Source organism: Mesocricetus auratus, unplaced genomic scaffold, assembly GCF_017639785.1.
Source record: "Mesocricetus auratus isolate SY011 unplaced genomic scaffold, BCM_Maur_2.0 Super-Scaffold_100014, whole genome shotgun sequence".
Taxonomy (NCBI): domain Eukaryota; kingdom Metazoa; phylum Chordata; class Mammalia; order Rodentia; family Cricetidae; genus Mesocricetus; species Mesocricetus auratus.
Window position 1 is genome coordinate 10,044,775 of NW_024429197.1, and position 26,535 is coordinate 10,071,309.

Genomic DNA, 26,535 nt, shown 5'->3' on the forward strand with positions numbered 1-26,535 from the left:
CATGTGGGTGCTGGGAATCTAACCTAGGTCATTGGGTCAACTGCCAAACCATCTGTCTCTCTAGTCCAGGTATACATATTTTTGTGTTTATATTTGATATAAAGTCTCAAAAATTGTATCATCTTTATTGTATCATCTTCTAACTTCCATTTTGACTCATTATTGCAATTCTGAGATACTTTAATGGCATGGAAATCATTTAGATTGGATATTGCACTGTGAAAAAGCCACCTGCATCTGCTGACTCTTGTACAGGATACTTGTGTTCTTGTGACTTCGTCTTGCTATTGTAGTGGAGCTGGTAGGAGCCTCCTTGCCTACTTGTGTCTCCTTGTGCCCATGTATAACAGTTCTGTGGTGTTCCAATTGCTAGGTTGTTAGGGGATGTGATGGTGCACACCTTTAATCTCAGTGGTCAGGAGGCAGAGGCAGGTAGATCTCGGGTAGTTCAAGGCCAACCGAATCTACATATGGAGTTTCAGGACAATGAAGGCTACAAGTCTCAAAGGAAGAAAGAAAGAAAGAAAGAAAGAAAGAAAGAAAGAAAGAAAGAAAGAAAGAAAGAAAGAAAGAAAGAAAGAAGGAAGGAAGGAAGGAAGGAAGGAAGGAAGAGAAGAAAGAAGAAAGAAAATTTCTGGGTTGTAAATATGAGAATCTTTGAGTTCAGGTTGACCACTGTTGCTTTTACCGAGGAATCCAATCAGATGAAAATGATGGCAGAGTGACTACCACTGCAGAGTCAGCCATCAATTTGTCATCCTTTGATCTTGGGGAAGAAAAAAGCAGCTATGTAATCATTACCATAAATTGTATTTTGATGCTCTTTGTTTCAAAAAACATAAACCAAATAAGAGATTATTGGAATTTATCCTTTAGTTATCTTCCTAATACAATAATTGGGTCTAGAGTGTCTTGGAGACATAACTGTATTGTGTTCTGAACTTGAATACTACCAGTGATGGAAAGTTGGTAGTGAAATGCTCCCAAAACTCACCCAGCTCTGCTGGTTTAGAAGGCTCTTTCTTTGGCTAATCTGAATCCACTTAATAGCTAGAAGGTATGTCTATTCTGAACTGAATCTTTGTCTCTGTGGTGTTGAGCTCAGGTCTTGCACATTAGGCAAATGATTTGCCACTCAGCTGTATCGTACTTGGTTGTTCTCTCTCTCTCTCTCTCTCTCTCTCTCTCTCTCTCTCTCTCTCTCTCTCTCTCTCTCTCTCTCTCTGTCTCTCTCTCTCTCTGTCTCTCTCTCTCTCTGTCTCTCTGTGTGTGTGTGTAGATTCTTTCTTTTTAATGATTTTTTTTCAAGACAGGGTTTCTTTGTGTAGCTTTGGAGCCTGTCCTGGAACTTGCTCTGTAGTCCAGGCTGACCTTGAATTTACAGCCTCCTGAGTGCTGGGATTTAAGGTGTGCGCCACCACTGCCAGTCTAGTGGGAGTATTTTCTCAATTGAGATTCCCCTTCCCCAGTGACTCTGGCTTGTGTGAAACTGACAAAATACTAGCCAGCACAGATTAAGAGTAATATGTATCATTTCTAACATTAGTCTAATAAATTAGTGTGTGTGAATGTAGCTACGTATACATACAGATACATATATGTGAACTATATATGGAGGCAGCGTGACCAAGCATGAGGACTCCAGTGAATACCAGTCAGAAAGTAAGCAGTAGTTACTGTGGTTATTATTACTTCGAGTCATCCACTCATTGGCATCAAACATTCATTCTGACAATAAATATATCCTGTCATAGTAATACAATCCACACCTCTTCGTCGTCAATTCTGTGACCTGTCACCTAGAACAAGCCCCTATTAAAATAATGGGGATTATTAGTGGATTAGAATTATCTAGGTTTTGATGTCAAACTCTGTCACTTCTTAGCCACGTGATTGAGGGAGTGTTGTTTAATCCACTGGAAACACTTATCTCTCTTGGGGAATGGAGGATAAATATTAGCTACATTGTAGCTTTACTGACCCGGTCACCCTAAGCAAGGCTGTAGCCTGAAGCCAGAGAGAGCTCTGGGTAGATAATGTCAAGGCCTTCTAGTCTCAATGGACATGGTTTGGTTTTGGTTTTGGTGAGACAGGGTCTCATTTTTAGCCCCAGCTGGGCTGGAACTCACTAGCCTCAAGTAGTACAGATTCGATTGCCTCTACCTCCCAAGTACTGGGATTTAAAGGCTTGTGCCATCACACCTGGCTGAGTGTGTGTGTGTGTGTGTGTGTGTGTGTCTGTCTGTCTGTCTGTCTGTCTGTCTGTCTGTCTGTCTGTCTATCTATCTATCCATCCATCCAACTATGTGAGAAAGGTCAGGAGGTATGCCATGCTGCACAATCTTTTTAAGAGAAGAGCATTAAAGACTGAGCTGAATTCTCAAGGGTAGGTTCTTCTCCAGATGGAAAGAAATCAGTTTGAACTAATTCACACAAGTGATGTGAACAGAATTGGGCAAAAAGAATGGTAAACATGTAACCAACACTCTAAGTGCTAAATGTTTGCATCTAGTCCTTAACAGTGATCTCTGCTTGGCTTCAATCTCTGTTTTGTTGTCAGCTATGTGGCCCCGGGCTAGAAGCTTTTAACCTCTTTATGCTTCTTTCCTCTTTTGTAAAACATATAAATCAATACATGCTCAATACAGTGAAAATAATTTATTAATTGGACATTGGCATACCATGTACTACCGTAGGTGACATTTCTACTTCTCAGAAGGTAATGACAAGTTTTTGAGTTGAAGCTTCTGGTCTCTCTGCCTTAAGCTATCCTTCGTACCTACGGTGTCACCTTGGGAACTTCTTTTTTTGGGGGGGGTTTACGAGACAGGGTTTCTCTGTATTGTTTTGGAGGCTGTCAGTCCAGCCCGGCCTTGAACTCACAGAGATCCGCATGCCTCTGCCTCCCGAGTGCTGGGAGGGAACTTCTTAAGAGAGGAGAGTGTCTCTGCCCTGACTTGGGACTCCTCAAGGCTTGAAAGTCGGAACAGCAGTGACAACTAGTATTAATTAGATAGACGTTGTCTGCCATCAATCTGGGTTCCTAGAGTGTGTGGCTGATTACTCCAGGCCACCCAACATAGGAACGATTCTCTTTTATCATCTTCCTTCCCGCTCCGGAAAAATTCCTGCATGGAACGTGCTACTTCAGCACCCTCCTGAGCGGGAAGGAGTAGGCTGAGGCACTGGGAGGACTCTGGGTTGTAGCCTAAGGTGTCCCCTAATTTACAGGATCAAAGGCAATTTTGAGGAGCCCTTAGAAAGGCTGTGTTGGACTCTGGGTAAGCATATGGTGTTAGGTCCCAGAAAAGGTGTGAAGACAGCATTTTTATCCCCCTGTGAGATGGGAGATGCGTCCAAGTAACTAATGGTAACCAGGAGGGGCAAGCTCACGCTGCTGGAGCTCCACGATGGCGAAAAACTACGATTCCCATGATACTCCAGGACTGAGTCCGGCTTTCCCGCCCGCCCTCTGGCTGCCGTTCCCGCGAGCGGTGAAGCCGATTGGCCCCGGCGGAGCGGGGAGCTTCCCCGCTAGCAGGTTAGTGGGCGCCACCGGCCGCAGACGTTGACCGGGCGCGCGATGGGGGGGCAGGGAGGACTGGGGCCCGCGCTCACTATTCTGGAAACTGCCGGGCGCCATCGCCGTAGCGTAGCCGCCGACCGTGGGGCGCGGGGCGGGCGCGGAGACTGCGTGGCGCAGGCGCAGTGCGGAGCTTCTCCTGGGTCCCCAGACAGCTGGAGGAGATAAACAGAGGAGGAGGAGGGAGGGGAGTGCGTGTGTGAGAGCGCGCGAGGGAGTGTGAGTGTGTGTGTGCGCGGGTGTGAGGCGGTGCGCAGGGGCGGGCGGAGGCGCTGTCCGGCCCCGGCCAAGCGCCGGGCGGGGAGCATGGGAAGAGGCTAGAGCTGCCCGGGTCCCCAGCCCCCTTCCCGGGATCCCTGCCCCTGCTCCCGGGAGAGGGGCCGGGCCCCCGGATCGACATGGGCTCCTGAAGTTGCTCCGCTGCTGGTCCCGGGAAGAGACCTGACAGGTAAGGGTCGCCGCCGCCCCATCCCCGCTGCAGGCGCCGAGTCGGGGACGGGCTCCAGCAGCCCCAGCACCCGGGCCGCCAGCTCTGGGCCGGCTCCCGTGCTGGGGGGCCTGAGCCCGACCGTCTCGGGACTTCGGGGTGTCCCGAGAAGGGGGCAGGCCTCAGCGGCGAGGAAGGGCAGAGTGGGCCGGGGGTGGGAGGCTAGCAGAGGGAAGGCTGGGAGGTAGAGAGAAGGCTATAGGGGTCCTGGAGGCTCCGCCGGGGCAGAGGTGAAAGTCTTCCTATCACGGGACTTTATTTATTTATTTTTGCGGAGTTTTTGACATCTGATCCGGCGCTGATCGCACTCAGGAAGAAAGGGGCAGGTGGAAGTTTCAGGAGGTCAATAACCTGACCTGCTCTTTCCGTGTCTCTGTCTCTCCCTCTCGGTTTGCCCCTTTCCTGTCTCCCTCCTCCTTCCCTCTCTCCCTCGTGTGTGTGTGTGTGTGTGTGTGTGTGTGTGTGTGTGTGTGTGTGTGTGTGTTCAGGTTTCTGACAGCCACAGATGCCTTCAGTGGTTCATCCTGGCACCAAACTGAACTTTGCCAAGGTGTTTGCATCATCGACTGTAGTGTCCAGTACAAAAGGTCTCTGTTTGGGAGTGGGCTATTAGTACCCGCTTCGAAGGGTAAATAAGTGTAGAGACAGAGACTGCAAATCAGCAGGATCCTTTTCTGAAAAGCTTTCGTGGAGCCCCTTCCCCCTCCCCCAGTAGGGTGGTGGGAGTTACTTGGTGACTTCTGGTTTGCTCTCCACTGAATACCACGACTTCTATTAAACAGGTTTGAGGGGTTACGACTTAGCAGCTGAATGTATTTCTCCTAAAGGTCTTTGATTGAGGTGTATTGTATTGGTGGAGCAACTTGAAAGTCTTGTTCTCAAATTTGAGTTTAGAAGCCCAGTACAGTGACTGTAGCTTTTCCATGGCTTCCAAGGATGGTGTGGATGATTGGGATAGTGTCAGATAAGTGTTCTTTTGTGTGTGTGTGTGTGTGTGTGTGTGTGTGTGTGTGTGTGTGTGTATTAAAACAAGGTCTCATGTAACCCAGACTAGCCTTGAAATCATATAGTTCATGCTAACTAGCTTTAAGCTCTATTCTTCTACCTCCATCTCCCACGTATTGGGATTATGCTGTCATTACACTTGGCCAGCCAGGGATACATGGTGAGACTCATTCTCAAACAAAACAAAATCTAAGAATCAATCAGTAAAGCCTAAAACAGTTTTGAGAAGAAAATGCTTCTGGGTTATCTTCTAAGGTAGGGATGTTTATATTATCTCTACCCAAAGCACAGGTGTGCTCGCTGGTCTCCACTTAAATTGTGAGTGATCAATCTGTATTCATACAGTGAATGAATTCCTTTGGACTATTTCTAGTTTGAGTTCTAGATTATTTTTTCTTGTAATTCTTGTATTTTTAAGAATTGAATTTTTAGGCCAGGCAGAGGTGGCACATTCCTTTAATTCCAGTACTTGGGAGGCAGAGGCAGGTAGATCTCGGTGAGTTTGAGGCTAACCTGGTCTACAAAGTGAGTTCCAAGACAGCCAGGACTGTTACACAAAGAAACCTTGTCTTGAAAAACCATTAAAAGAAAAATTGAATTTTTGCTGTTGAGTGTAATACCCAAGGTTTGTTGGTTTGGTTTTTTTTTTTAAAGATTTATTTCTACATGTATGAGTCTTTTGCTTGTATGTATGTATGTATGTGTGTATGTATGTGTGTATGTATGTGTGTGCACCACATGTGAGTGGTGCCCTGGAAGTCCAGAAGAGGGTGGTGGATTTCCTGGAACTGGAGCTACAGATGGTTGTGAGTTGTCATGTGGGTGCTGGGAATTGAACCCTAGTCCTCTGCAAGAGCAGCTAGTGCTCTTAACCTCTGAGCCATCTCTTCCAAAAGAGACCAGAGAGTAACTAGCTGGGCTGAATCTGAGGCTGAGCAGTTGATTTCTTCATTGTTAAATTGTATTTCATTTTTCTCTTCTCTTCTTGTTGAACATGAGCACTAAGAAGGAAAGATGTCTCAGAGATGCATGTAGGTTCTCTGATAAGAAGTTGCCTCTTTAGTATTTGTATGTTTTGGTTTGTTTTTGGCAGCACCAGGGATTAAGCCCAGGGCCTTGAGCATTCGAGGCAAGCCCTGTGTACCACACAGCTGTATCACCAGTCCTTTTTTTATCACTTTGTAAAAAAATGTATTATTACTCTGAGAGCGTTGTGTGTGCACACATGTGAGTATGCTGCACACATGCATGCATGCACACATACCACTGCTTACATGTCCCGTGACCCGTGTGAAGTATAGTGATCAATTCTCCACTTCACTGTGGGTTCCTGAGATTGAACTTAGTTTGCTAGGCTTGCAGAGAAAGCACTTTTTTTTTTTTTGGTTTTTTTTTTCGAGACAGGGTTTCTCTGTGGCTTTGGAGGCTGTCCTGGAACTGCTTGGTAGTCCAGGCTGGTCTAGAACTCACAGAGATCCGCCTGCCTCTGCCCCCGAGTGCTGGGATTAAAGGCGTGCGCCACCAACACCCTGCTCGAGAAAGCACTTTTGATCACAGAGCCATACCGATGGCCCTTGAGAAATTTCTGAAATAGGCACTTCATAAGTTGCCCAAGATGAATTTACTAGTCCATGCAGTCCTTGAACCTGTGCTATTTCAGCCTCAGCTTCCTAAGCAACACTGGAGTAATAGGCTTGCTTCATCAGGCCCAGCAAGTTGTTGTAGTTCATTGGTACACCGGAGACAACCCTTTCTGTCACAGTTTGGATTAAACTGCCTGTAGGTCTGGATCCTTTTGTGTCTTTGGGGGCCCTTACTTTCAAGTCACATCTTATAAAGGGAATACTACTTTGGGGTTAATTTGGTACAATAATTGAATAACAACCTTTATTTCTGCTTGGGATTCCTTCCCTGGTAGTCACTGAGTGAAAGAGAGTATATATGACATACTGGTCACAATTGCATTGATAACAATGTTTGGACAGTTTTAGAGTTGTCACAAGTGACATTTTTCCCCTTTTAAACAGGAAAGCCTTATTATGGCTTTGGTTTCCAGGTGTTCAGTTCATGGCTGCTTGGCTGACTCTGGTGGCATGAGTAAGTGGCATGGAAAACAGAAAACAGAGCAAAAGGAGGGAAACGGGATGAGGGATGGCATTCAAGCTGCATGCCCTCTTTCCTTCAGTTATGCCTCATCCACCACAGTTTCATCAACCTCCCAAAATAGTGCCACTGACTGGGGAGGAAGCATTGGACACATGAGCCTGTGGGGGCTCTTTCTTATTCATAACATTTGACCCCTGACTCCCACAGACTCTTGGCCTTTTGTAGCGCAAAATACATTTAGTTCTAGTCTATCTGGAAGAATTCTCCAAATCTCAACATGGTCCAAAAGTCCAGATTTGTACCAGTGAAGTGACTTAGCTGGTGAAGGTATGATGCTCATACTCACATGCACACACAATAAGAAAAACAAAGCTTACAGAGCATTTTTAACGTTCCAAGTGTCTTCTGAGACCCAGAGAGACGCTTAAGTGTGAGCCCTTAATGGGAAGAAGCAGAGCAGCTGACTAGTGCTTAGTTGGAAAGAATTCCGTGTGGACACATGAGCATCCTCTGTATGGTGTTCTCATGCCCTGGGGCTTCAGGACCTAGGACATGACAACTGAAGAGCCTCACTGGAGCCCATACTGTAGTGGAACTCGCTGTAGCTCAGGTACCCTAGAACTCATGGCTGTATTCCTGCCTTAGTCTCTTCAGTGCCAGAGTTACAGGCACACACTACCATTCCCAGCATTGACCTATTTAGTTGCTTTTATTTTTCTCTTTTAAAATCATTTGTTTTTACTTTATGTGCATTGGTGTTTTGCCTACATGTAGGTGTGTATGAGGGTGCCGGATCCCATGGAACTGGAATTATAAATAGTTGTGGATACTAGGAATTGAACCCAGGTCCTCTGGAAGAACATCCAATGTTTTTTGTTGTTGTTGTTGTTGTTTGTTTTGGTTTGGTTTTTTGAGACAAGACGGGGTTTCTCTGTGGCTTTGGAGGCTGTCCTGGAATTAGCTCTTGTAGGCCAGGCTGGTCTCAAACTCACAGAGATCCACCTGCCTCTGCCTCCCAAGTGCTGGGACTTAAGGCGTGTGCCACCACCATCTGGCCATCCAATTCTCTTAACCACTGAGCCATTTCTCCAGCCCAAAATTAAAAAAATGTGTGCTACATGTACAGTTCTGAATCTCCAAGACAGACAGCCCTGGACGACAACTCTGGTGAACTGGTGAACTGTGCTTTCTTAGCTGTCATGTCTTAAGAAACCCAGGTCCTGACAGTCACCACCAGAAACCAGTACCTTTTTGTTACATGTAATTCTGATTAACCTATTTGACAGATACACACTAATTGGTTATATCTTTAAAAATGACTGACATATGTCAGTGAACTTGGTTCTAGTTAATATTCTTTTTTAGACCAGGCTGACTTCGAACTCACAGAGATCTACCTGCCTCTGCCTCCTGAGTACTGGGATTTAAGGTGTGCACTACCACTGGGGTAACTAATATTATTTTTATCTGCTTTAACCCTCAGGGTAGTCTTTGTGAGGTGAGAATTATTTTGCTTTACTGTACACATGAAGTCACAGATTTGGAGACTTTTGAAACTTGCTTAAGCTTTTTTTTTTTTCCCTGTGAGTTTGAGGTCAGCCTGGTCTACAGAGTGAGTTATAGGACAAGTAGGGATACACAGAGAAATCCTGTCTCAAAGAAACAAACAAACAAAAAATCTAAAAGAGAGAGACTGGTTTAAATTCACACAGCTAGTTAAGAGGAGAGCCTGGAGTACTCTGTGGTACTGGGCATACTCCTGGACCACAGTCAAGGAGGAAGAGTTGAAGAGTAAGGCTCAGAGTATGGGAACATGATGCTTGACTTCAGATGGCTACTGAAGGAGGGAACTGGACTTTCTCAGCATTCTAGAAGGTAGCATGAAGATTTAAGGACAAATATCTGAGGATTGGCTTTGGTTAGATAGAAAACTTGGCTTTATTTATTTATTTATTTTTATGCCAAGAGGATCAGGGAAGGACAGGATGGGACAGAGTCTCCTGTATCCCAGGCTGGCCTTGAACTTCTGATCCTCCTACCTTTGGAATGCAGTATTATCGGCATGTGTCACCATAGTTGATTCTATTTGGTGCTAGGGATCAGACTCATGGCCTTCTGCAAGGTAGGCAAGCACTGTGCCAAGTAAACCGTGTATCCAGGCCCCTACCCACCCTCCTCTGAGTCAGCTGGCCTGTCTGGGTGGTTTAGGCTGGCCTTGAACTCATGGGCAAGTGCCGCCTCTGCCTCCATGGTCCTGGAAGTATAAGCATGTGTTTGGTAGAAAACTTAGCTTTCTAAAACCAAATAGGCTGCCTTATAAGCAGAAGCTTTGCCACTTTTGTTTTTTGAGATGGGCTCAAAGGTGCCTTTCACCATGAACTCATTCATGATCCTCCTATTTTAGCTTCTAGGTGCTCAGAGATTCACCTCCCTGACTCTGCTTCCCTAAGCTGGGATTAAAGGCAAGAGCTATCACTCCAGGCTTGCCACCCCAGTATGTGAGAGGGTTCAAACTTAAGTAATTGGACTAGTCAGTCTTTTGGTATTTTAAGCTGATATCCTGTGAAACTACCCAACTGCTTTCCTTTTGATCTGTAAAAAGCTGATATGTATCGATTCTCTGCTTTATACTGGACACTTGCTAGAGACTTTTTTCTTAGATATCTCACTTAATCCTACCAGAACCCCTCCCCTGAAAGGTAGACAATGATCACTCTTCCTCCCTGAAGAAACAGGCTCCACAAAGCCAGAGATATGCTAAAGGCTACACAGTCAGGAGGGGTGGGGCTGTTCTGAAATCGTGTCTGCCTCGTATTAGTGATGTGACACAGGTCCTCTCTGAGCTACAGACATGTGTGCTAGCCTATGAAAAGAGCTGATGAGGTCCCTGCTTTTTGAGAGGGTTGATGAGGACCAAAAAGCAGTGTATGCTATTCACTGGCCCTCCCTCTCAGGGGCTCTGCTGTAGAAAAGAAGCACCACTCTGTGGGCTTCCTCAGGGTGAACCCAGCTTGAATGGAGGCACCCGGAAGCCCTGGGCTGATTCTTTGTAATAGCTTCAAACTCAAACTCAAAGCTTCATTAGTGAGCAGTACCTGAAGCCTAGAAAGGATGCAACCAGCAGTCAGAGTGTAAGAGGGCCTGTTTTCCAGAAAGTTGTCAGCCAAGCCTGGTGACACAAGCCTCCTGTCTCTACTTCTTGAGAGTCTGATCTGAGAGGATTGAAAAATTAAGGCCTGCTGGGCTCTAGAGTGAGGTCAAAGCCAGCCTGGGCAGCCTGGTACTTTCAAAATAAAACATTGAAAAAGGAATACAGGCTGGGCGGTGATGGCACACACTTGGGAGACAGAGACAGGAGGATCTCTGTAAGTTCAAGACCACCCTGGTTTACATAGCAAGTGCCAGGACAGGTTCCAAAGGTACACAGAGAAACTGCCTTGAAAAACAAAACAAAACAAACAAACAAACAAACAAAAAAAACAGGAGGTGGGGAGAAAGAGAAAAGAAAAAAAAAAAGGAAAGAAGAAAGAAAGAAGAAAGGCAAGGGCTAGGGATGTAGCTCGGCAGTAGAGCACCTGACCTAGGTCCTGGCCAGGCCCTGGTGTTGCTAAGGGAAGGAGGGGAAGAGTAGACAATTTCCAGACATTCTTAAGAGTGAGGGGTCAAGGTTCACTGTTTATGTTCTTATATTAAATACCTTCTTTTAGAATAAACAAGCTCACAACTGCTAGAGCTGTGCCAGAGCTGGATGCCAAGAATAATGACCCTTAATCCTCCCTGTAGCCATCAAGGGAGGGATTAGCCCCATTTTCTTGGAGTGGAGGTGGGGAGCAGACTAGGACCTTGGCCAGGGAGTTACCCAGTGACTCTCAGGCAGTGTTAGGACCAAAACCTGGTAAACGTTCTATTTTCTATCTTCAAGCAGAATAAAACTCCCTTGTTCTTGAACTTTTAGGGAATCCATTTCAGAATGGGAGCCAGGCTTCTTCAGTCCAAGCCTTCATGCATGGGTGCTGGCGGCTTACCTGGTTCCCTGTTGAGTCACATATGGATGTAGCAAAACTGTAAAGGCAGCATTTCCAAGATCATCACCTTACTTTCCTTTGACCTTTCTGGAGACTGGAGATAGAGGGTAGAACTTCAGGGACCAACCTGCAGGAGTTGTGGCAGGATTTGGAAAGGCACAAATTAAAGATGAAATCCAAGACAGGGATGTTCATAACCCTTGAGAGAGGACAACATTATCAGAGCATGCTTCTCTTTGCTCTCTTCTACTGCCCTATGAAATGTATGCATGGGCCCAACAGCTGGCTAACTTTGAAAAGCAAAGTCCTGAAGACTCAGGAAAAATGTCCACACAGCTCAGCTGGCATTATAAAGCCCATTCAGGCAGAGATGTCAAGGTGAGTTCTTGCTAAATGCTTCCCAGACGGTGAAGCTTTTCTTTGGGTGGACTTGTACAGAAAAAGCTGCTGCCAGTCTCCCGTGGGATCCTGTGAGCCAGGAGGCTCAGCTGTATTCAGAGATGCTCTTTGCTGATAGGACTAGTCTGCAAGCTCCTTTCGACAAAACTGTCCTTGTATTAATTATCCATGACCCCAAAGGCTTGCTGTCTGATCTTCACCCTCTTCTATATAACCACAGTCTTGCTGCCTCTACTTCCTAGATGTTGGGTTATGGATCTGTACCTCTGGGCTAGCATTTTCTTTTTGGAGGCAGCATTTCACTGAGTAACCTAGGACAGCCTTAAACTAATGACCCTCCTGCCTCTGCCCTTCTAAGTGCTGGGGGAACAAGTGTGTGCTGATCCTTCAGGTCTGAAGTGTAGCACTCTTCAAATTTTTGTTTGTTTGTTTGTTTGTTTTTAGACAGGATTTCTCTGTGTAGCCCTGACTGTGCTGGAACTTTCTCTGAAGACCAGACTGGCCTCGAACTCAGAGATCCACTGACTCTGCCTCCCAAGTGCTGGGATTAAAGGCTTGCACCACTACTGCTTAGCCAATATAATGTCTTTTTCCCCCCCTGGAAGTGTTGGTACTGGGGGTTGAACCAGGATGCCACATTCTTTATTGGTAAGCTATACCCTAGCCAAGGTAATTTTGCTTCCTTGTCTAGTCCTAAAGAGTGATGACAGGTGCTAAAGATCATAGAAATGGTTGTTTTATGGCCAGTAGCCTGGGGTCTGGTGTCAGGCTAGGTTGATTCCTATTTAATAACTTAGTGACTTTGGTAAATGAACTTTCCTATGCCACAGATGCTGCATCTGGGGTAAGAAACACACCTATCTTGTGGGATTGCTATGAGGGGTATGAGATGATACTGGAAACTGTTTGGTATGGTGAGCAAATATCATTTAGCAACTTAGTTTCAGACCTTTTACACATGTATTCTCCCGTCACTGGCTGCCCTGCAGAGGAATATGACCAGATTAGGAAACTGAGTCTTAGAAATGCGGAGCAGGAAGTAGATGGCGGAGTTGAGATTTGAGCCTTGGTTCCACTGGATTCCACAGCCTGGCTTTTCATCAAGTTTGCCACATGTGCTGGCCTTCCTTCCAGCCAGGCCCTTGCAATGTTACATGGTCCCTCTGTGGGATTGCTCCAGTAGGGACACCACTGCGAGCAGAAGAAAGGGAAACTTGCATGCATCTTTTGCACAATTCAGAATGTTGAAAGGGGTCAGTTGCCGCTGGGCTGGAGGCACCTGCCTATTGTGGAAGAGGGCTGTCCGGAGGACTGGGAGCACATGTATGTGGTTGAGGTTCCATCTCTCCTGCAGCTGGATTGCGGTGTCTCCTGAGAATCAACAGTTGTTGGAAGTGGTTTTGTAGCTCATCTCCGAGTCTGCTTCTTTCTTATTTTGTGTTTGTGTCTGTGTGTGTGCCTGTCTCTGCCTCCCGAGTGCTGGGATTAAAGGCACCGCCTGACTTCAAGGTCTAAACTCTTAGCTACTGCTCCAGCACCATGCCTGCCTGCCTGCCTGCTGTCATGATGATAATCATGGACTCTAACCCTGTGGAACCATGATCAAAATTAAATGCTTTTTTTTTTTTTTGTAAGTTGCCATGGTCATGGTGTTCTGTCATAGCAATAGACAACTAAGAATAGGTCTCATACATTAGCCCAGGCTAGCTTCCACTCACCCTGTTACTGAGACTGGCCTGGTCTCTGCCTTCCTCCCAAATGCTGGTTTTACAGCGGTGTACCACACTCCCAGTTCTCCTTATTTTATAGATGGAAGAGCCTGGCAGAGTGCAGTTCCTATCACTTAAGGTAGAGAGAAACTGGCCAAGGGCATAGGATCCCAGCTCAGTGGCCCTTCCTCAGTACCATAGGGTGAGCTTCGGTCTTCCTTAAGTGGGGATGATAATAGCTTTGTGGCTTCCTCGCGGGATTGTTGTGAAACAAATTAAAAGCATGAACAAAGGCACTTTGATAGGCATAATGCATTGTGTACCTAGGTAGTCACACTGTTTATTCAGTAGTTACTGGCATCTGCTAAGTTCAGTCGGACTTGGGAACATTACGAGATGAATCAGGTGAAGAGCTGGCCTTGAAGGAACAGAAGCTGCAAAACCACAGTTCAAGGAGGAAACAGGAAAAGTTAAGAGACAGCTTTTCTTTTTGAGTTGTGATTGTGAAATAGAAAAGAGTTTGAGATGTTCATATGCTAGAAATGTATTGACACAAAATGTATAGTTCAACTATTTTTTTTTTTGGTTTAGTAGTTTTTTATGTTGGTTTTTTGTTTGTTTTTGTTTTTCAAACAGGCTTCCTCTGTGTATCCCAGGCTGGCCTGGAATGCAGAGACCTGCTGTGTTTAGCTTTTCATTCCCACTCTGAAGTTTTGTGCCCTCCCTCCCAAGATTAGTATGGCCATATATGTCTTAGACCTGATTGTTGTAACTATGTGTAGATAATTGATTTTTCTCTTTCATTGTTCAGTGTTCCACATTTTGAAAGTAGCTAGAGAGAGTCTTTTTTTTTTTTTAAAGAGAGCTTTTTCTGCATATCCCTGATTGTCCTGGAACTGTATAGATCAGGCCAGTCTGTAGATTGGCCTTCCTCTGCCTTCCAGGTGCTGGAATTAAAAGCGCACCACCGGGCCTTGACACATCTTTAAAAGTTTTACTTGTTTTCTTGGTATCGGGGATCAAACCAGGGCCTCAAGCATGGTAAGCATACTCTCGGCCACAGAACTACATCCTCATCTTTTTTTTTTTTTTTTTTTTTTTTTTTTACGAGACAGGGTTTCTCTGTATTGTTTTGGAGGCTGTCGGTCCAGCCTAGCCTCGAACTCACAGAGATCCACCTGCCTCTGCCTCCCGGGTGCTGGGATTAAAGGTGTGCGCCACCACCGCCTGGCCTACATCCTCATCTTAATCCTCAAACTCATGTTTGAGGCAGAGTCTCTTGACATCCGAGCTTGCTATGTACCTGAGGATGAAGGAGATTTGGTTTGGCTGTTTTTTAGGTTTGAGGAAGGGTCTGATGGAGCCCAGGTTGGTCTGAACTTGCTGTGGAGCTGAGAATGGCCCTGATCCTCCTGCCTGTGCTGGCAAAGTTTGATTTCAGAGGTTACAGGTGTGCACTACACTTCTGCACAAGATTTTTAAAAGTCATACCCGGACTTGGAAAGAAAGATTCTTGTTGTTGTTACTTTTTGTTTTATTCAAGATAGTGTTTCTCTGTGTATCTTTGGTTGTCTTGGAACTCACTCTGTAGACCAGGCTGGCCTCGAACTCATGGAGATCACCTGCTTCTACCTCCCACTGAGAACTTTATCTGAACTCCAGTTCTTGTGCATGCTAGGACTGGTCTACCCAGAGCTACATCCCCGGCCAGGGGCTCTTTCAAAGATGTTCACAGCACAGTTCACACCAGTGAACTCTATCGATGTGGTTGAATGCTATTTAGTCAATAAAAAGAAATGAAGTAGAGATAGTACAAAATGGATCTCATATAAAATTATGATAAGTGAGAGAAGTCAGATACAAAAGGCCATATATTGTTAATGAAACATCTGGAGTCGATAATCGGCCGAGACAGAATGGAGAATGGTGTTTGCCAGGTGTTGGGGATAGAGGGGAACTGGGGACTAATTATTTGCTGGGTTTAGAGTAATGCAAATGTTCTGGAACAAGCTAGGGGGCGGTGGTTGCATGACAGTGTGTGTACTGGAAACGGTTGAATTGTGTATTCAGAAATTATTACTCTTGTGTGAATTCCACTACTTCTGCTAGTGAGTTGGTGGGTGCACATGTGTGTTGTGGGTATGTGTGAACGTGTCTTTTGGGTTAATGTATGGAGGCAAGAGGTCAGCCTCAGGTGTGGCCCACTTTATTAAAATTTTTGTATATATATGAAATGTGGGAGTGTGGTCACAGCCGTGTGTGGGTCAGAGAGTCGGTCTGTCCTTCCACTGAGGGTCCCTAGGGAACACTCAGGTTGTCAGGCTTGCATGGCAGCACTTCTGCCTGCTGGGTCACCACCACCACTTTTTGAGACACAGTCTAGGACACAACTGACTAGCAGGCTCCAGGAATCTACCTGTCCCCCATCCCCCAGAGCATGCCCCAGACCTGGCTTTGTTATTGAGTTCTGGGGATGGAGCTTGCAAGCCCTTTATTTACTAACTGAGTTATCATCCCAGCTCTCCTTCCCCCTTTTTTAGACAGTCTTTGTAGCCCAAAGTTGCTTGGCAAGTGTCTTTACCCTCTGAGCCATCTTGCTGGTCCTGAATATTAGTTTCTTATTAGTGTTAGCCTCATAGAAGAAAGTTTCCTAATAGCCTAAGCTAAAAGCTTGCAGGCAGGATGGGGTTAAAAGTACAAAGCTAGTGATTTTAGGCCCATGGGAGAATACCTTCAGAGAGGTGTGGCATCCACACAGTCACTACTCATGTTCTGTTAGAACATTATGTCATGTGTTTTTTCCTCTGTGCTGGCCCGTGTGACAACGATTCATGAGTGTCTGTGAGGGCTGGCCTGTAGCATCCTAATTACAGATCAGACCCTGAAATCCTTTGTGCTCTAGCTAGAGAAAGTCTTTATTGAGCTTTCATTTTCTATAAACAAATTAGCTCTTAATGTTCTTCCAGCTCGAGTGTGGCTTACCAGTCACCCCGCCTCAGAGTGAAGAGTACATGTTCTCCTTTTCTAGTGGCTCCACACTGTCATGTTCTTCCCATGGTTAATGTTCTCTTCTGTCTTTTCTTCTGAGATTACGAATACAATAGTATAAGTAAGATTCCGTCAAACGTCCAGCTCATTAAAATTCTTGTAACTATTAATTTCAGTCATTATGTAATTTGCATACTGCATCCTAGATAGAATTGTCTGTTGCTGTCTTCTCTAGTCTTTGATCAAGTATGTCACTGCCCCATGTCAGTCTCCGTCCGCCATTCCAAAGCTTCTGTACCTGACCTGTTGACTGTCTCAAGAATGCCCATTGAAGTAGCACTTAAGAATTGGCCACATGCCAGGCAGTGGTGGTGCACACACTTGGGAGGCAGAGGCAGGTGGATCTCTGTGAGTTTGAGACCAGCTAGTTCAAGAGCTAGTTCCAGGACAGCCTCCAAAAGCCACAGAGAAACCCTGTCTCAATGCCCCCCCCCAAACAAACAAACAAACAAAAAAGAGTTGGCCATGACTTCATCTTCTCGTTGCCAAGTATGTTTTGATTTGTTGATCCAATTTTTTTATGTTTGAGAGACTTTTAGATGGAAATATGAAACTAGTTGTTCCCCTTGGAAGATAGATTAAAGACATTTCTTCCTCTGTAAATCTTTTATCTAGTTAGATGTGCCTACAAAACTTTGTGGAAAGGCACTGAGTCTTTGTTTCTTTAAGAAAGGCAAGGCTGTATTCCAGGATGGCTTTCCAGTGTGTTACCATTTCTTCTCAGGACGGAGCAGAGTCTCACAGCAGCACCCAGCTACACACACACACACACACACACACACACACACACACACACACACACACACATCCTCCTTGTTCAGCTTCAGAATCATCCTCTGGCAACAGAAACCAACTCTGGCAGGTTACTAAAAAGGCATTAAAGCTGGGTGTGGTAGCGTAGCCTTTTAGAGGCAGAGGCAGGCAGATTTCTGAACTTTGAGGTCAACCTGTCTATATTGATCCAGAGCAGCTAAGGCTATATAGTCAGACAATATCCTCCCCAAAAGCCACCCCAAACCATAAACAACTTTTCTCCCTCCCCCCCAGCTAAAACTACTTGGTGAGTAGAGACATAGCTTGTTAAAGTGTTGACTGTATAAGCAGAAGGCTCTTAAAGTTCATGTCCCCAGAAACCCAGGCATGGTGGTACCCACCTGGAATCCTGGCACTGGGGAGGTGGAGACAGGAAAGTCCCTGGAGTTCTCTGGGCAGCTAGTCTGCCCATTCAGTGAGCTCTAAGTTCAATGAGAGAGCCTGTGTCCAAAAAGAGAGAGATGACTAACACAGGCATGCCTTCCTCCCCATCTTCCCCTCTTCCTTTCCTTCATGTCCCCTCCCTCTAGAGCAGTGATTTTCAACCTTTCTAAAAGCTGCAGCCCCTTAGTACAGTTCCTCATGTTGTGATGACACCTAATTGTAAAAACAAAATTATGCTGGGCGTTGGTGGCGCACACCTTTAATCCCAGCACTCGGGAGGCAGAGGCAGGAGGATCTCTGTGAGTTCGAGGCTGGGCTGGACCAATAGCCTCCGAAACAATACAGAGAAACCCTGTCTCATAAAAACCAAAAAAAAAAAAAAAACCAAAAAACAAAAATTATTCTGTTGCTACTTCATATCTATAATTTTGCTACTGCTATGAATGTAATATAGATACTGATACTGATATACAGGATATCTGATATGCAGGATATTTGATTTGACCCCCCAAAAGATCCCATCCCACAAGTTTAGAACCATTGCTGTATAACATTTGAAAAGTAGAATGAAAAAAGTCATAACCCCCAACGTAGTTAGTTATATTTCATTTTTAACTCTTAGCTGAGCCAAAGTATTTGTTTAAGGGCTGCATATAGCCTAAGCATTTTCCTTCATGGTTATCATCCTTTTTTTTTTTTAACATTTTTTTATTTTAATTAGCTTGTTTTACATGTCAATCCCAGTTCCCTCTCCCTCCCCTCCTCCCGTACCCCCCATCCCCCCCATCTTCCCACCCTATTGCCAATTCCTTCCGCATAGGGGATATCTAGAGTCCATCATTTCATTCAGGGTAGGGTCCAGGTACTTCCCTAAGAGTCCAGGCAGAGAGAGCAACCCTCTTTGTGTTATGGACACACGATGTCTGTTAGTATTCGAGGGATAAACACTGATCCACTGCTCAGGACCCCATAGGTAGCCCAGGCCTCCTCATTGACTCTCACATTCAGGGGGTCTGGGTCAGTCCCATGCTGGCCTCCCAGCTGTCGGTTGGGGTCCAAGAGCTCTCCCCTGTTCAGATCAGCTGTCTCTGCTGGTTTTGCGGTTATCATCCTTTTTAAAAAAAACTTTATAATGCATTTGGTTTAATGTGTGGAGTGTGTATGTGGTGTGGTTGCATACATGCTGGCTGGAACCATTTCTCTTTCTATCATGTGGTCCCCAGAGATTTAATTAAGGTTGACAGTCTTGGTGGAAAGTAACTTTTACCCAGGAGCCATGTCGATGATGACCTGTGATGTCATATGGCAATAACATTGTTTAGCCAGACTGCTGATACTGAGAACTTGTGTGGGTTTTTTTTTCTGCTATAAAATCTGTGATGAATATACTGAGATTTTCTTGTTGCATTTGTGTTTCCTTTGCTATATATTGAAGAATTAGGTTACTTGCTCTTTTAAACAGGGTTAGATGGTATAGGACTAGCTTCCAGAGGTGATGGGACAGAGGCTAAACTATGCAGATACTGACAGGGGATTTTTTTATTCAGTTGAATCTCAGGCATGTTCATCACACATTTACCATTCTTCTTAAAAAAAAAAAAAACAAAGCCTTTTACTGGGCCAAGGACATCACCAAAAAACCCACAGACTCAACTAACCTAGGCTCACAAGTTTGAAGCCAGCCTGGACTATAGAGTGAGTTCTAGGATATCCAGGGCTACACATAGAAACCCTGTCCTGAACCCTGCGCCCCCCCAAAAATTGGAGCTGGTGATATGACTCAATAGGCAAAGCTCCTGCCATGCAAGCCTGGCCACCTGTGTTGGATCTCTGGAACTCATGTCAAGGTGGAAGGAGTACCAATCCCACAGAGAGGTGTCTGTCTCACATACATATGCCTGCTGCTAGTAGGAGTAGTAAAACTATTTGCTGGTTTATTATAAAGGATATAGACAAATAGACTCATAGGGAAGGCGTGGAAGGGAGCATGGAGCTTCCTTGCCCATTCCAGGAGCCTCCGGAAGCTGCCTTTCTGAGTCTTTATTTGGTGAAACTGCCTATGGTACTGCATTGGTTGTGGGAGAGGCCAGCTGAGGGTCTCAGATAGTTTGCTACAGGTGTCACGGGACATGTGGACACTGACATTTGTTTTGTGTTCTGTTGACTTTAGAACATACTTCCTACCTGTATCCACAGCATTCCTGGTGAGGCATTATGACTCCTCAATGCTTGCTCAGTGCTCCCTGTGGTTATTTATAAGTCACTGTACTCTCCATCTTTGCCTGCTCAAGGTGCTTCAGCACCACAGAGCAAGGCCAACTCATCATGTCGTAACTTACTGGTGGGCTGTTTTAGGAGTGGGATCAGGCTTTTGAAGGTACCTTATTCTATTTCCTAAGGCTTGATGGTGCTTTTTGTTTTCCTTGCAGGTAATTAAATGCTTGTCTTGTGGACCTGGGCTTGGCTGGAATGTGCAAGGGTCTTGAAGATCCTTCTATAGCTTCCTTCTGTTGAACCATTAAGAGAAGATGGCAAAAGTCAACATAACTAGAGACCTCATTCGTAGGCAAATCAAGGTAAGTAGCCCAGACCTTTAAACCAGTGCATTAAGGCCCCCCTTTTTTTCTACAGCAGTGGTTCTTAACCTTCCTATTGTTGCAGCTCTTAGACAGTTAGTTCCTCATGTCGTGGTGACCCCAACCACAAATTTATTTTTGTTGCGACTTTTTAACTGTAATTTTGTTACTGTTGTGAATCGTAATGTAAATATCTGTTTTCCCATGGTCTTAGGTGACCCCTGTGAAAGGGTTGTTCCACCCCCAAAGGGGTTGTGACCCACGAATTGAGGACCGCTGCCCCATAGATTCATTTAAAGATGACTCCCCCCAAAAAAGCAGAACAAGCAGAAAGGCAGGTCTAGAGTTGGTGACTAAAGCCGCATAGTTTACTGGTAGCAGACTGAAGATAGAATCAAGGTCTCCTGTCTCCTGGAAATTTTTCAAGTATGTGAAATTCATGGAGGCTCCTCTGTCCCTGTACTTGTGCCTCCATTGCTAAGATTAATGTAGGCTGGTGAGCCGTCAGTGTAGAGAAGCCATCAATGTCAGAGTGCACACGAGAGCGTAAGTAATAGCCTCTTCACTGCTCCAGCTGCGGAAGTTGCAGACATCAGTCTGAGTACAGCTTGAGGTGGTTCTTCTCTTTGTGACTCCCTGCACTCCGGCCTGTCCTCTGCAGCTACCACGTGAGATGTGTGAGTAACTGAGCAGTTGGGTTCAGTAAGTGAGACAGTACCAGGCAGACTCCAGTATGGAGACCACTGAAGCTTAGACTAGTTTCAAGCAAGGTATATGTGCCTCAATAAGAACCCCAAGCTGGAGTCAGCAGCCTCATATCCCATTGTCCTGAGTAGTGTAACTGCCTGAAGACTAGTCATTTTGTTTACCTGTACTCTCATTTTGTTGTTGTTAAGTGATAGCATCTTTGAAAAGTTAAATGCTAGAACTTTTTTAAACTAAAAAGAAATTTGATTACATAGCAGTCAGTTGGGTGTGGTGATTCATACCTTTAATCTCAGTCCTCAGAAGCAGGTGGAGTTCAAGGCTAGCTTCCCCTACATAATGAGTTCCAACTAGGGCTACATGTTTTCAAAAATAGAATTGTGTAGCATTTGGTACATAGAATTTCTTGTGAATGAACTGGGTGGACTGAGTGTGATATATGTCCTGATAGGTGTACATTAGTTTGTGTGTTTGTCTACTTTACCTTATGTCATTGAGTCCTTTTAAGTTTGTCTTTATGAGGTCTTTGGGGATTTTATTGAACTGGCTGGTCCTTAAAGACCAGAAACTTCTTAGAGGTTCAGTAACAGGTTATTTTTGTATATGTATGAGTTGATGCCCTTCCTTCTGAACTAATGGAAACATTCCCTGTTTGTGTTTTTTCAGTTCTTTGTTATCTTTTGTTTCTTATTGTGCTTAGCATAGGGTTGGTTGTAGAAAAGCTAGATACATTGGAGACTGGAGAGATGGCATGGTGTGTTTAAAGCACTAGCTGTTTTTCCAGAGGGCTTGGGTTTGATTCCCAGCATCACAGCTGTCTACAGTTCCAGTCCCAGGGAACCCAACCCCCTCTTCTGACCTGCAGGCAATAGGCATGCACATGGTGCACAGATGTACATGGAGAGAAAACACCTGTCCACATAAAATTATTGTTTAAAAAGAAAGATACTAAATAATATTGAATTGAATCAAAGAAACTAAAACTGTTTTTTCCCGCCAGGAGCGGGGTGCCCTAAGCTTTGAGCGTCGATATCATGTCACTGATCCATTTATCCGGCGGCTGGGCCTGGAAGCAGAGCTTCAGGTAAGAGATCCAGTTTGCATCCTAGACCCACATGGCCTGTTTCACATCCTCTCTGTGTGGAGGTCCACCTCTGCACAGTGCTGGGATCAAAGATATGTGCCATCACACTTAGCTAGGCTTTTCTTTTTTTAATTAGGTATATGTGGGTAAGTGGGTATGTTCATGGGTGTGCAGACACTCTTAGATGCCAGAGGCATCAGATCCCACTACAGCTGGAGTTACAGGCAGTTGTGAACCACCCTGTATGGGTGCAGGAACTCAACTTGGGTCCTCTTTATGATATGTACTTAACTGCTAAATCATCTCTCCAGCCCTGATTTTCTTAATGTTATTCTTATGCTTGGGGGATTTTTCTAGAACTTCCTACAGGTACAAATATCTTCAGATGCTCAAGGTTTTTATATAAAATGATGTGTCATTTGCATATAGCCTACAAACATACTCCTGGTACTTTGCAATATCTCTAGATTGTTTTTAATACCTAATACAATGTAAATGCTGTGTAAATAGTTGTTATACTATATTGTTTCAGGATAATAATAATGATGAGGAAGAAAATGTCTTTATGGGTTCAGCACAGATGCCACTGCCATAACCCTGACTCTTGTTTCCCTCTGTGCCTGTTTGAATTTACCCATAAGGAACCTTCCAGTACTGAGGCCAGTTACATATCTCACCTTCTCAATTTGCCTTTATTGTACTTCTCTTGTTACTGTTTATGAGATAGTATTTATTTGTAGCCTAGACTATCCTTGAATTTACTTAAAATGCACCCAAGCCTGTTTTAGAACTTGTGACCCTTGTGTTTACAGCTCCTGTGTTGGAATTACAGGTATGGGCCACCACGTCTGGTGCTAGTTGCCTTTTGTTTCCATTTGTTTCTTGTATAATTTGAACATAAATTCAAATTAGACTGAGTTGAGTTGGTATGTCAAAGAAACACCATAGCCTTTATATAAACTGTAGCATGGAAGTGGCAAAGTGTACCTTAAAATTTTATATTTGTCTGAGCTGCTGTGAACATTCATGTACACATTTTTGGGTAGAGACATATTTTTAGATCTCTTTGGTAGGTACCCAAGAGTAGGGTAGCTGAATTACATGGTAATTCAGTATTGTTGTTCCTGTTTCCTTGAGACAGGATTTCATAGTACACTCCAAAGCTTCCTTTGAATTTCAGACCCTCCTGTTTTAGCCCCCCAGTGTTGGGATTAGACATGGACCCCACAGCCACACCTGGGCAGCTGTTTAGGATTTTGTATTTTTACATTTACATTTTACATTTACTCTGTGACAACTTGAGGAAGTAATTTCTCTGCTGTGCCTATGCAGGTCCCAGGGATCAAACTCAGGTCACAGGCTGGGCAGAGGGGCCTTTATGCACTGAGCCTTCTTGTCTTCCCTGTTTTTCTCTTTTCTCACTTTTGCCTTCAGTGCTATATTTATGTCATGAAATTTTATATTTGTGTTTTCTTCCAAGGCTTTTCTTGTTTTAGAGAGTAGGTGTAGGTCTTTGATTCATATATATATATATATATATATATATATATATATATATATATATGTAAACAAAATTCAGTAAGGAGATCCACTGAAGTAGAGGTCAAAAAAATAAAGTCCCTAAGAGGGATCCAACTTCATTCGTATGGTTTTGATTGTGAGCCTAGTCTTTAATACAGAGACATTTCTCCAGTCTGACACTAAATTCTTTGGTTGTTCATGGTGGTGTCAGGGATCAAACCTAGCACTTGCACACCTGTAACTTGTATTTTTTCCCACCAGCTGCCTAGGTTCTGCTGCTGTCTCTGCCCCCAAATAACACACAAGACACTATATTAATTATGAAGCTGTTGGCCACTTGCTATGGTTTCTTAATGGCTAGCTTTGACTTAATTATTAACCCATAATTACTAATATATATATATTTTATAAGGTCTTATCATACCGAAAATACCAGACTTGCGTATCCTCATCTCCTGAGATCACATGGTGATTCTCCACTCTTGACTACATTTCCCAGAATCCTCCCCGACTTCTAGTCCCACCTACCTTGTTTCCCTATTGGCCAACAGTGCTTTATTTATTAACCAATCAGACAAACATATACACAGAAGGACTTCCCCCATCACACACCTTAACCAGGTGCTGTACCATTGAACTGCATCCCAGGCCAAACTTAATTATTTCACATGTGAGCATCTAGTTGTCCCAGCACCATTTGTTGCAAAGACAGCTGAATTATCTTGGCACTCTTACCAGAAATTAAGTACCCATAAGTGTAAAAATTTTGTTAACTGTTAACCTATACCATTGACCAAACTATCTGTCCTTATTCCAGTACCACTTTGTAGCAACTTGGGAAATTAGGGCATGTGAGTGTTCCAACTTTGTTCTTGTGCAAGATTGTTTAGCTATTCTGAGTCCTTTGCATTTCCATATGAGTCTCAAGTGCACTGCCACCTGTTCTTATAAATAAAGTTTTATTGGAGCACAGCCACACTCATTCATTTATGTATTGTCTGTCTGTTTTAGTGATTCAACAGCAGAATTGAATGATTCATACAGAGACCATATGGTGTACAAACCTAAAATATCTATTGTTTGGCCCCTTACAGAAAAAGTTGTCAACACTTACTTTAGATAATGAAGTAAATTCCTGTTGCAATCACCTGAGAAGAAAAGTAGGAAAGCATCTCTAATTCACTCACATAGTCAGGCAGATAGAGTGTGTAGTATATTAGCCAGAGTGTGTTTAGACACTGGAAGATAAATATAGCAGTAAGAGGCCTTGAAGAGGAGAGGTTTTTTCTCTGACCACTGAAGTACATGTGCAGTGGTCCCAACACCTTGTTTTATAGTCTTCATAGCACCTGACTGACTTATGTAGGGGTTTTCCTTCTCTCACTGAAGTTCCCTCTATTATATACACAATAGCATTTATATGTAGAGGAATGCCTGTTATATGCTAGGTGCTCAGTAAAAATGTAAAAAGACTTCAGGGGAAAAAAGACTGCAGGGTTTACTAGATGTAGGCTCAGGATAAGGAAAAAGTGCCTGTTGTGAGTTATGTCTGTTGCCTTCCCTAATATACTTGTCTGTTATATCAGAGATTGAAGTATGTAGCTATAGAGAGATCATTTTTTGTGGTAGTAGTGATTGATTTTTTTTGTTTGTTTTATTTTTTTGAGATAGGGTTTCTCTTTGTAGCCTTGGCTATCCTGGCTGGCACAGAACTCAGAGATCTGCTTGCCTCTGCCTCCTGAGTGCTGGCATTAAAGGGGTGCACAACCACTGCCCGGTAGTGGTGATTGAACCTAGGACCCTGTATATGCTAGGCAAGTACTTTACCCCAGAAAGAAAGAAGGAAAGAGTCTTAGATAAATAGATACTGTTTTATTGATATTCTCTCTCCTTTGTAGTGATGTTTATGAGATGATAATAACACAATGTCTCTGAAATTTAGTCTTGCCTATAGAAAGGAATAATGAGATCACAACTAAATGTCTATGATTCTACCTAGCATTATAATACATGGGTGCTTGGCACTGTCTTCAGGTCCTCTGGAAGAGCAGTCAGTGCCCTTAACCCTATGCTCCAACCCTCCACCATGTTTTTTTTTTTTTGTTTTGTTTTTTGTTTTTTCGAGACAGGGTTTCTCTGTATTGTATTGTTTTGGATGCTATCCTGGAACTCGCTCTGTAGACCAGGCTGGCCTCGAACTCCCAGAGATCCACCTGCCTCTGCCTTCCGAGTGCTGGGATTAAAGGCGTGTGCCACCAACGCCCGGCTGTTTTTTGTTTTTTGAGAAAGAATCTCTCTATTAAGTTTGAACTGTCCTAGAACTCATCGTGTAGGCCTGGCTGACCTCAAACTCACAGAAATCCTCCTGTCTCTGCCTCCCAAATGCTGGGGATTAAAGGCGTGACCTCAGGCACAAGGATAGAAATGATTTTAACCCAGATACAAGTGTGGGGTTGCAACTGAGTGTATGAGAAGGCAAGGGGCCTTAGGTCACCAGGTGACATGGCAGGCTTGAGCAGAGGGTATTTCAGTTGTCCATTCAAGTGCGGAGCCTGTAGGAAGGAGTTCCAGTGCAGAGGGAGGAACAACCTGTGCTGGGAAGAAGAAGACAGACCAACCCTTTCTGAACGGGCTGCTGGGGACCAGATGTCTGGACCTCTCAGTTCTCGCTAGCCCCACTGACTCGTTTGGTCAGTTAAGCAGCAGATACCTACTAGGCACTGCGGCTGGCTTGTGTTGGATAAAGCAGTCACAGAGCTGCAGAGCCATAATGTAGCTGGCAGTAGGAGCCCCCAGGGAAGGTAGTCCTCCCTCTCACCCCAGGGAAGGTAGTCCTCCCTCTCACCCAGGGAAGGTAGTCCTCCCTCTCACCCAGGGAAGGTAGTCCTCCCTCTCACCCCAGGGAAGGTAGTCCTCCCTCTAACCCCAGGGAAGGTAGTCCTCCCTCTAACCCAGGGAAGGTAGTCCTCCCTCTAACCCAGGGAAGGTAGTCCTCCCTCTAACCCCAGGGAAGGTAGTCCTCCCTCTCACCCAGGGAAGGTAGTCCTCCCTCTAACCCAGGGAAGGCAGTCCTCCCTCTAACCCCAGGGA

At 44.6% G+C, this 26,535-nt stretch overlaps 1 protein-coding gene across 4 annotated transcripts in view; it reads left to right on the forward strand.

The window, feature by feature from the left end:
* The window catches only part of Wdtc1 (WD and tetratricopeptide repeats 1), a 67,423-nt gene that overhangs the window by 12,348 nt on the left and 28,540 nt on the right, over positions 1–26,535 (forward strand). The window contains exons 1-3 of one of the 4 annotated variants that reach the window (XM_040756412.1): positions 3,523–3,541; positions 19,989–20,135; positions 21,841–21,924. In XM_040756412.1, coding sequence (XP_040612346.1) covers positions 20,088–20,135; positions 21,841–21,924 — 132 coding nt within the window. In that variant the 5' untranslated portion in view covers positions 3,523–3,541; positions 19,989–20,087. Of the gene's footprint in view, positions 1–3,522; positions 3,542–3,694; positions 4,032–19,988; positions 20,136–21,840; positions 21,925–26,535 lie in introns of those variants that run through there. The other 3 variants (XM_040756414.1, XM_040756411.1, XM_040756413.1) reach the window with 3 other exon arrangements.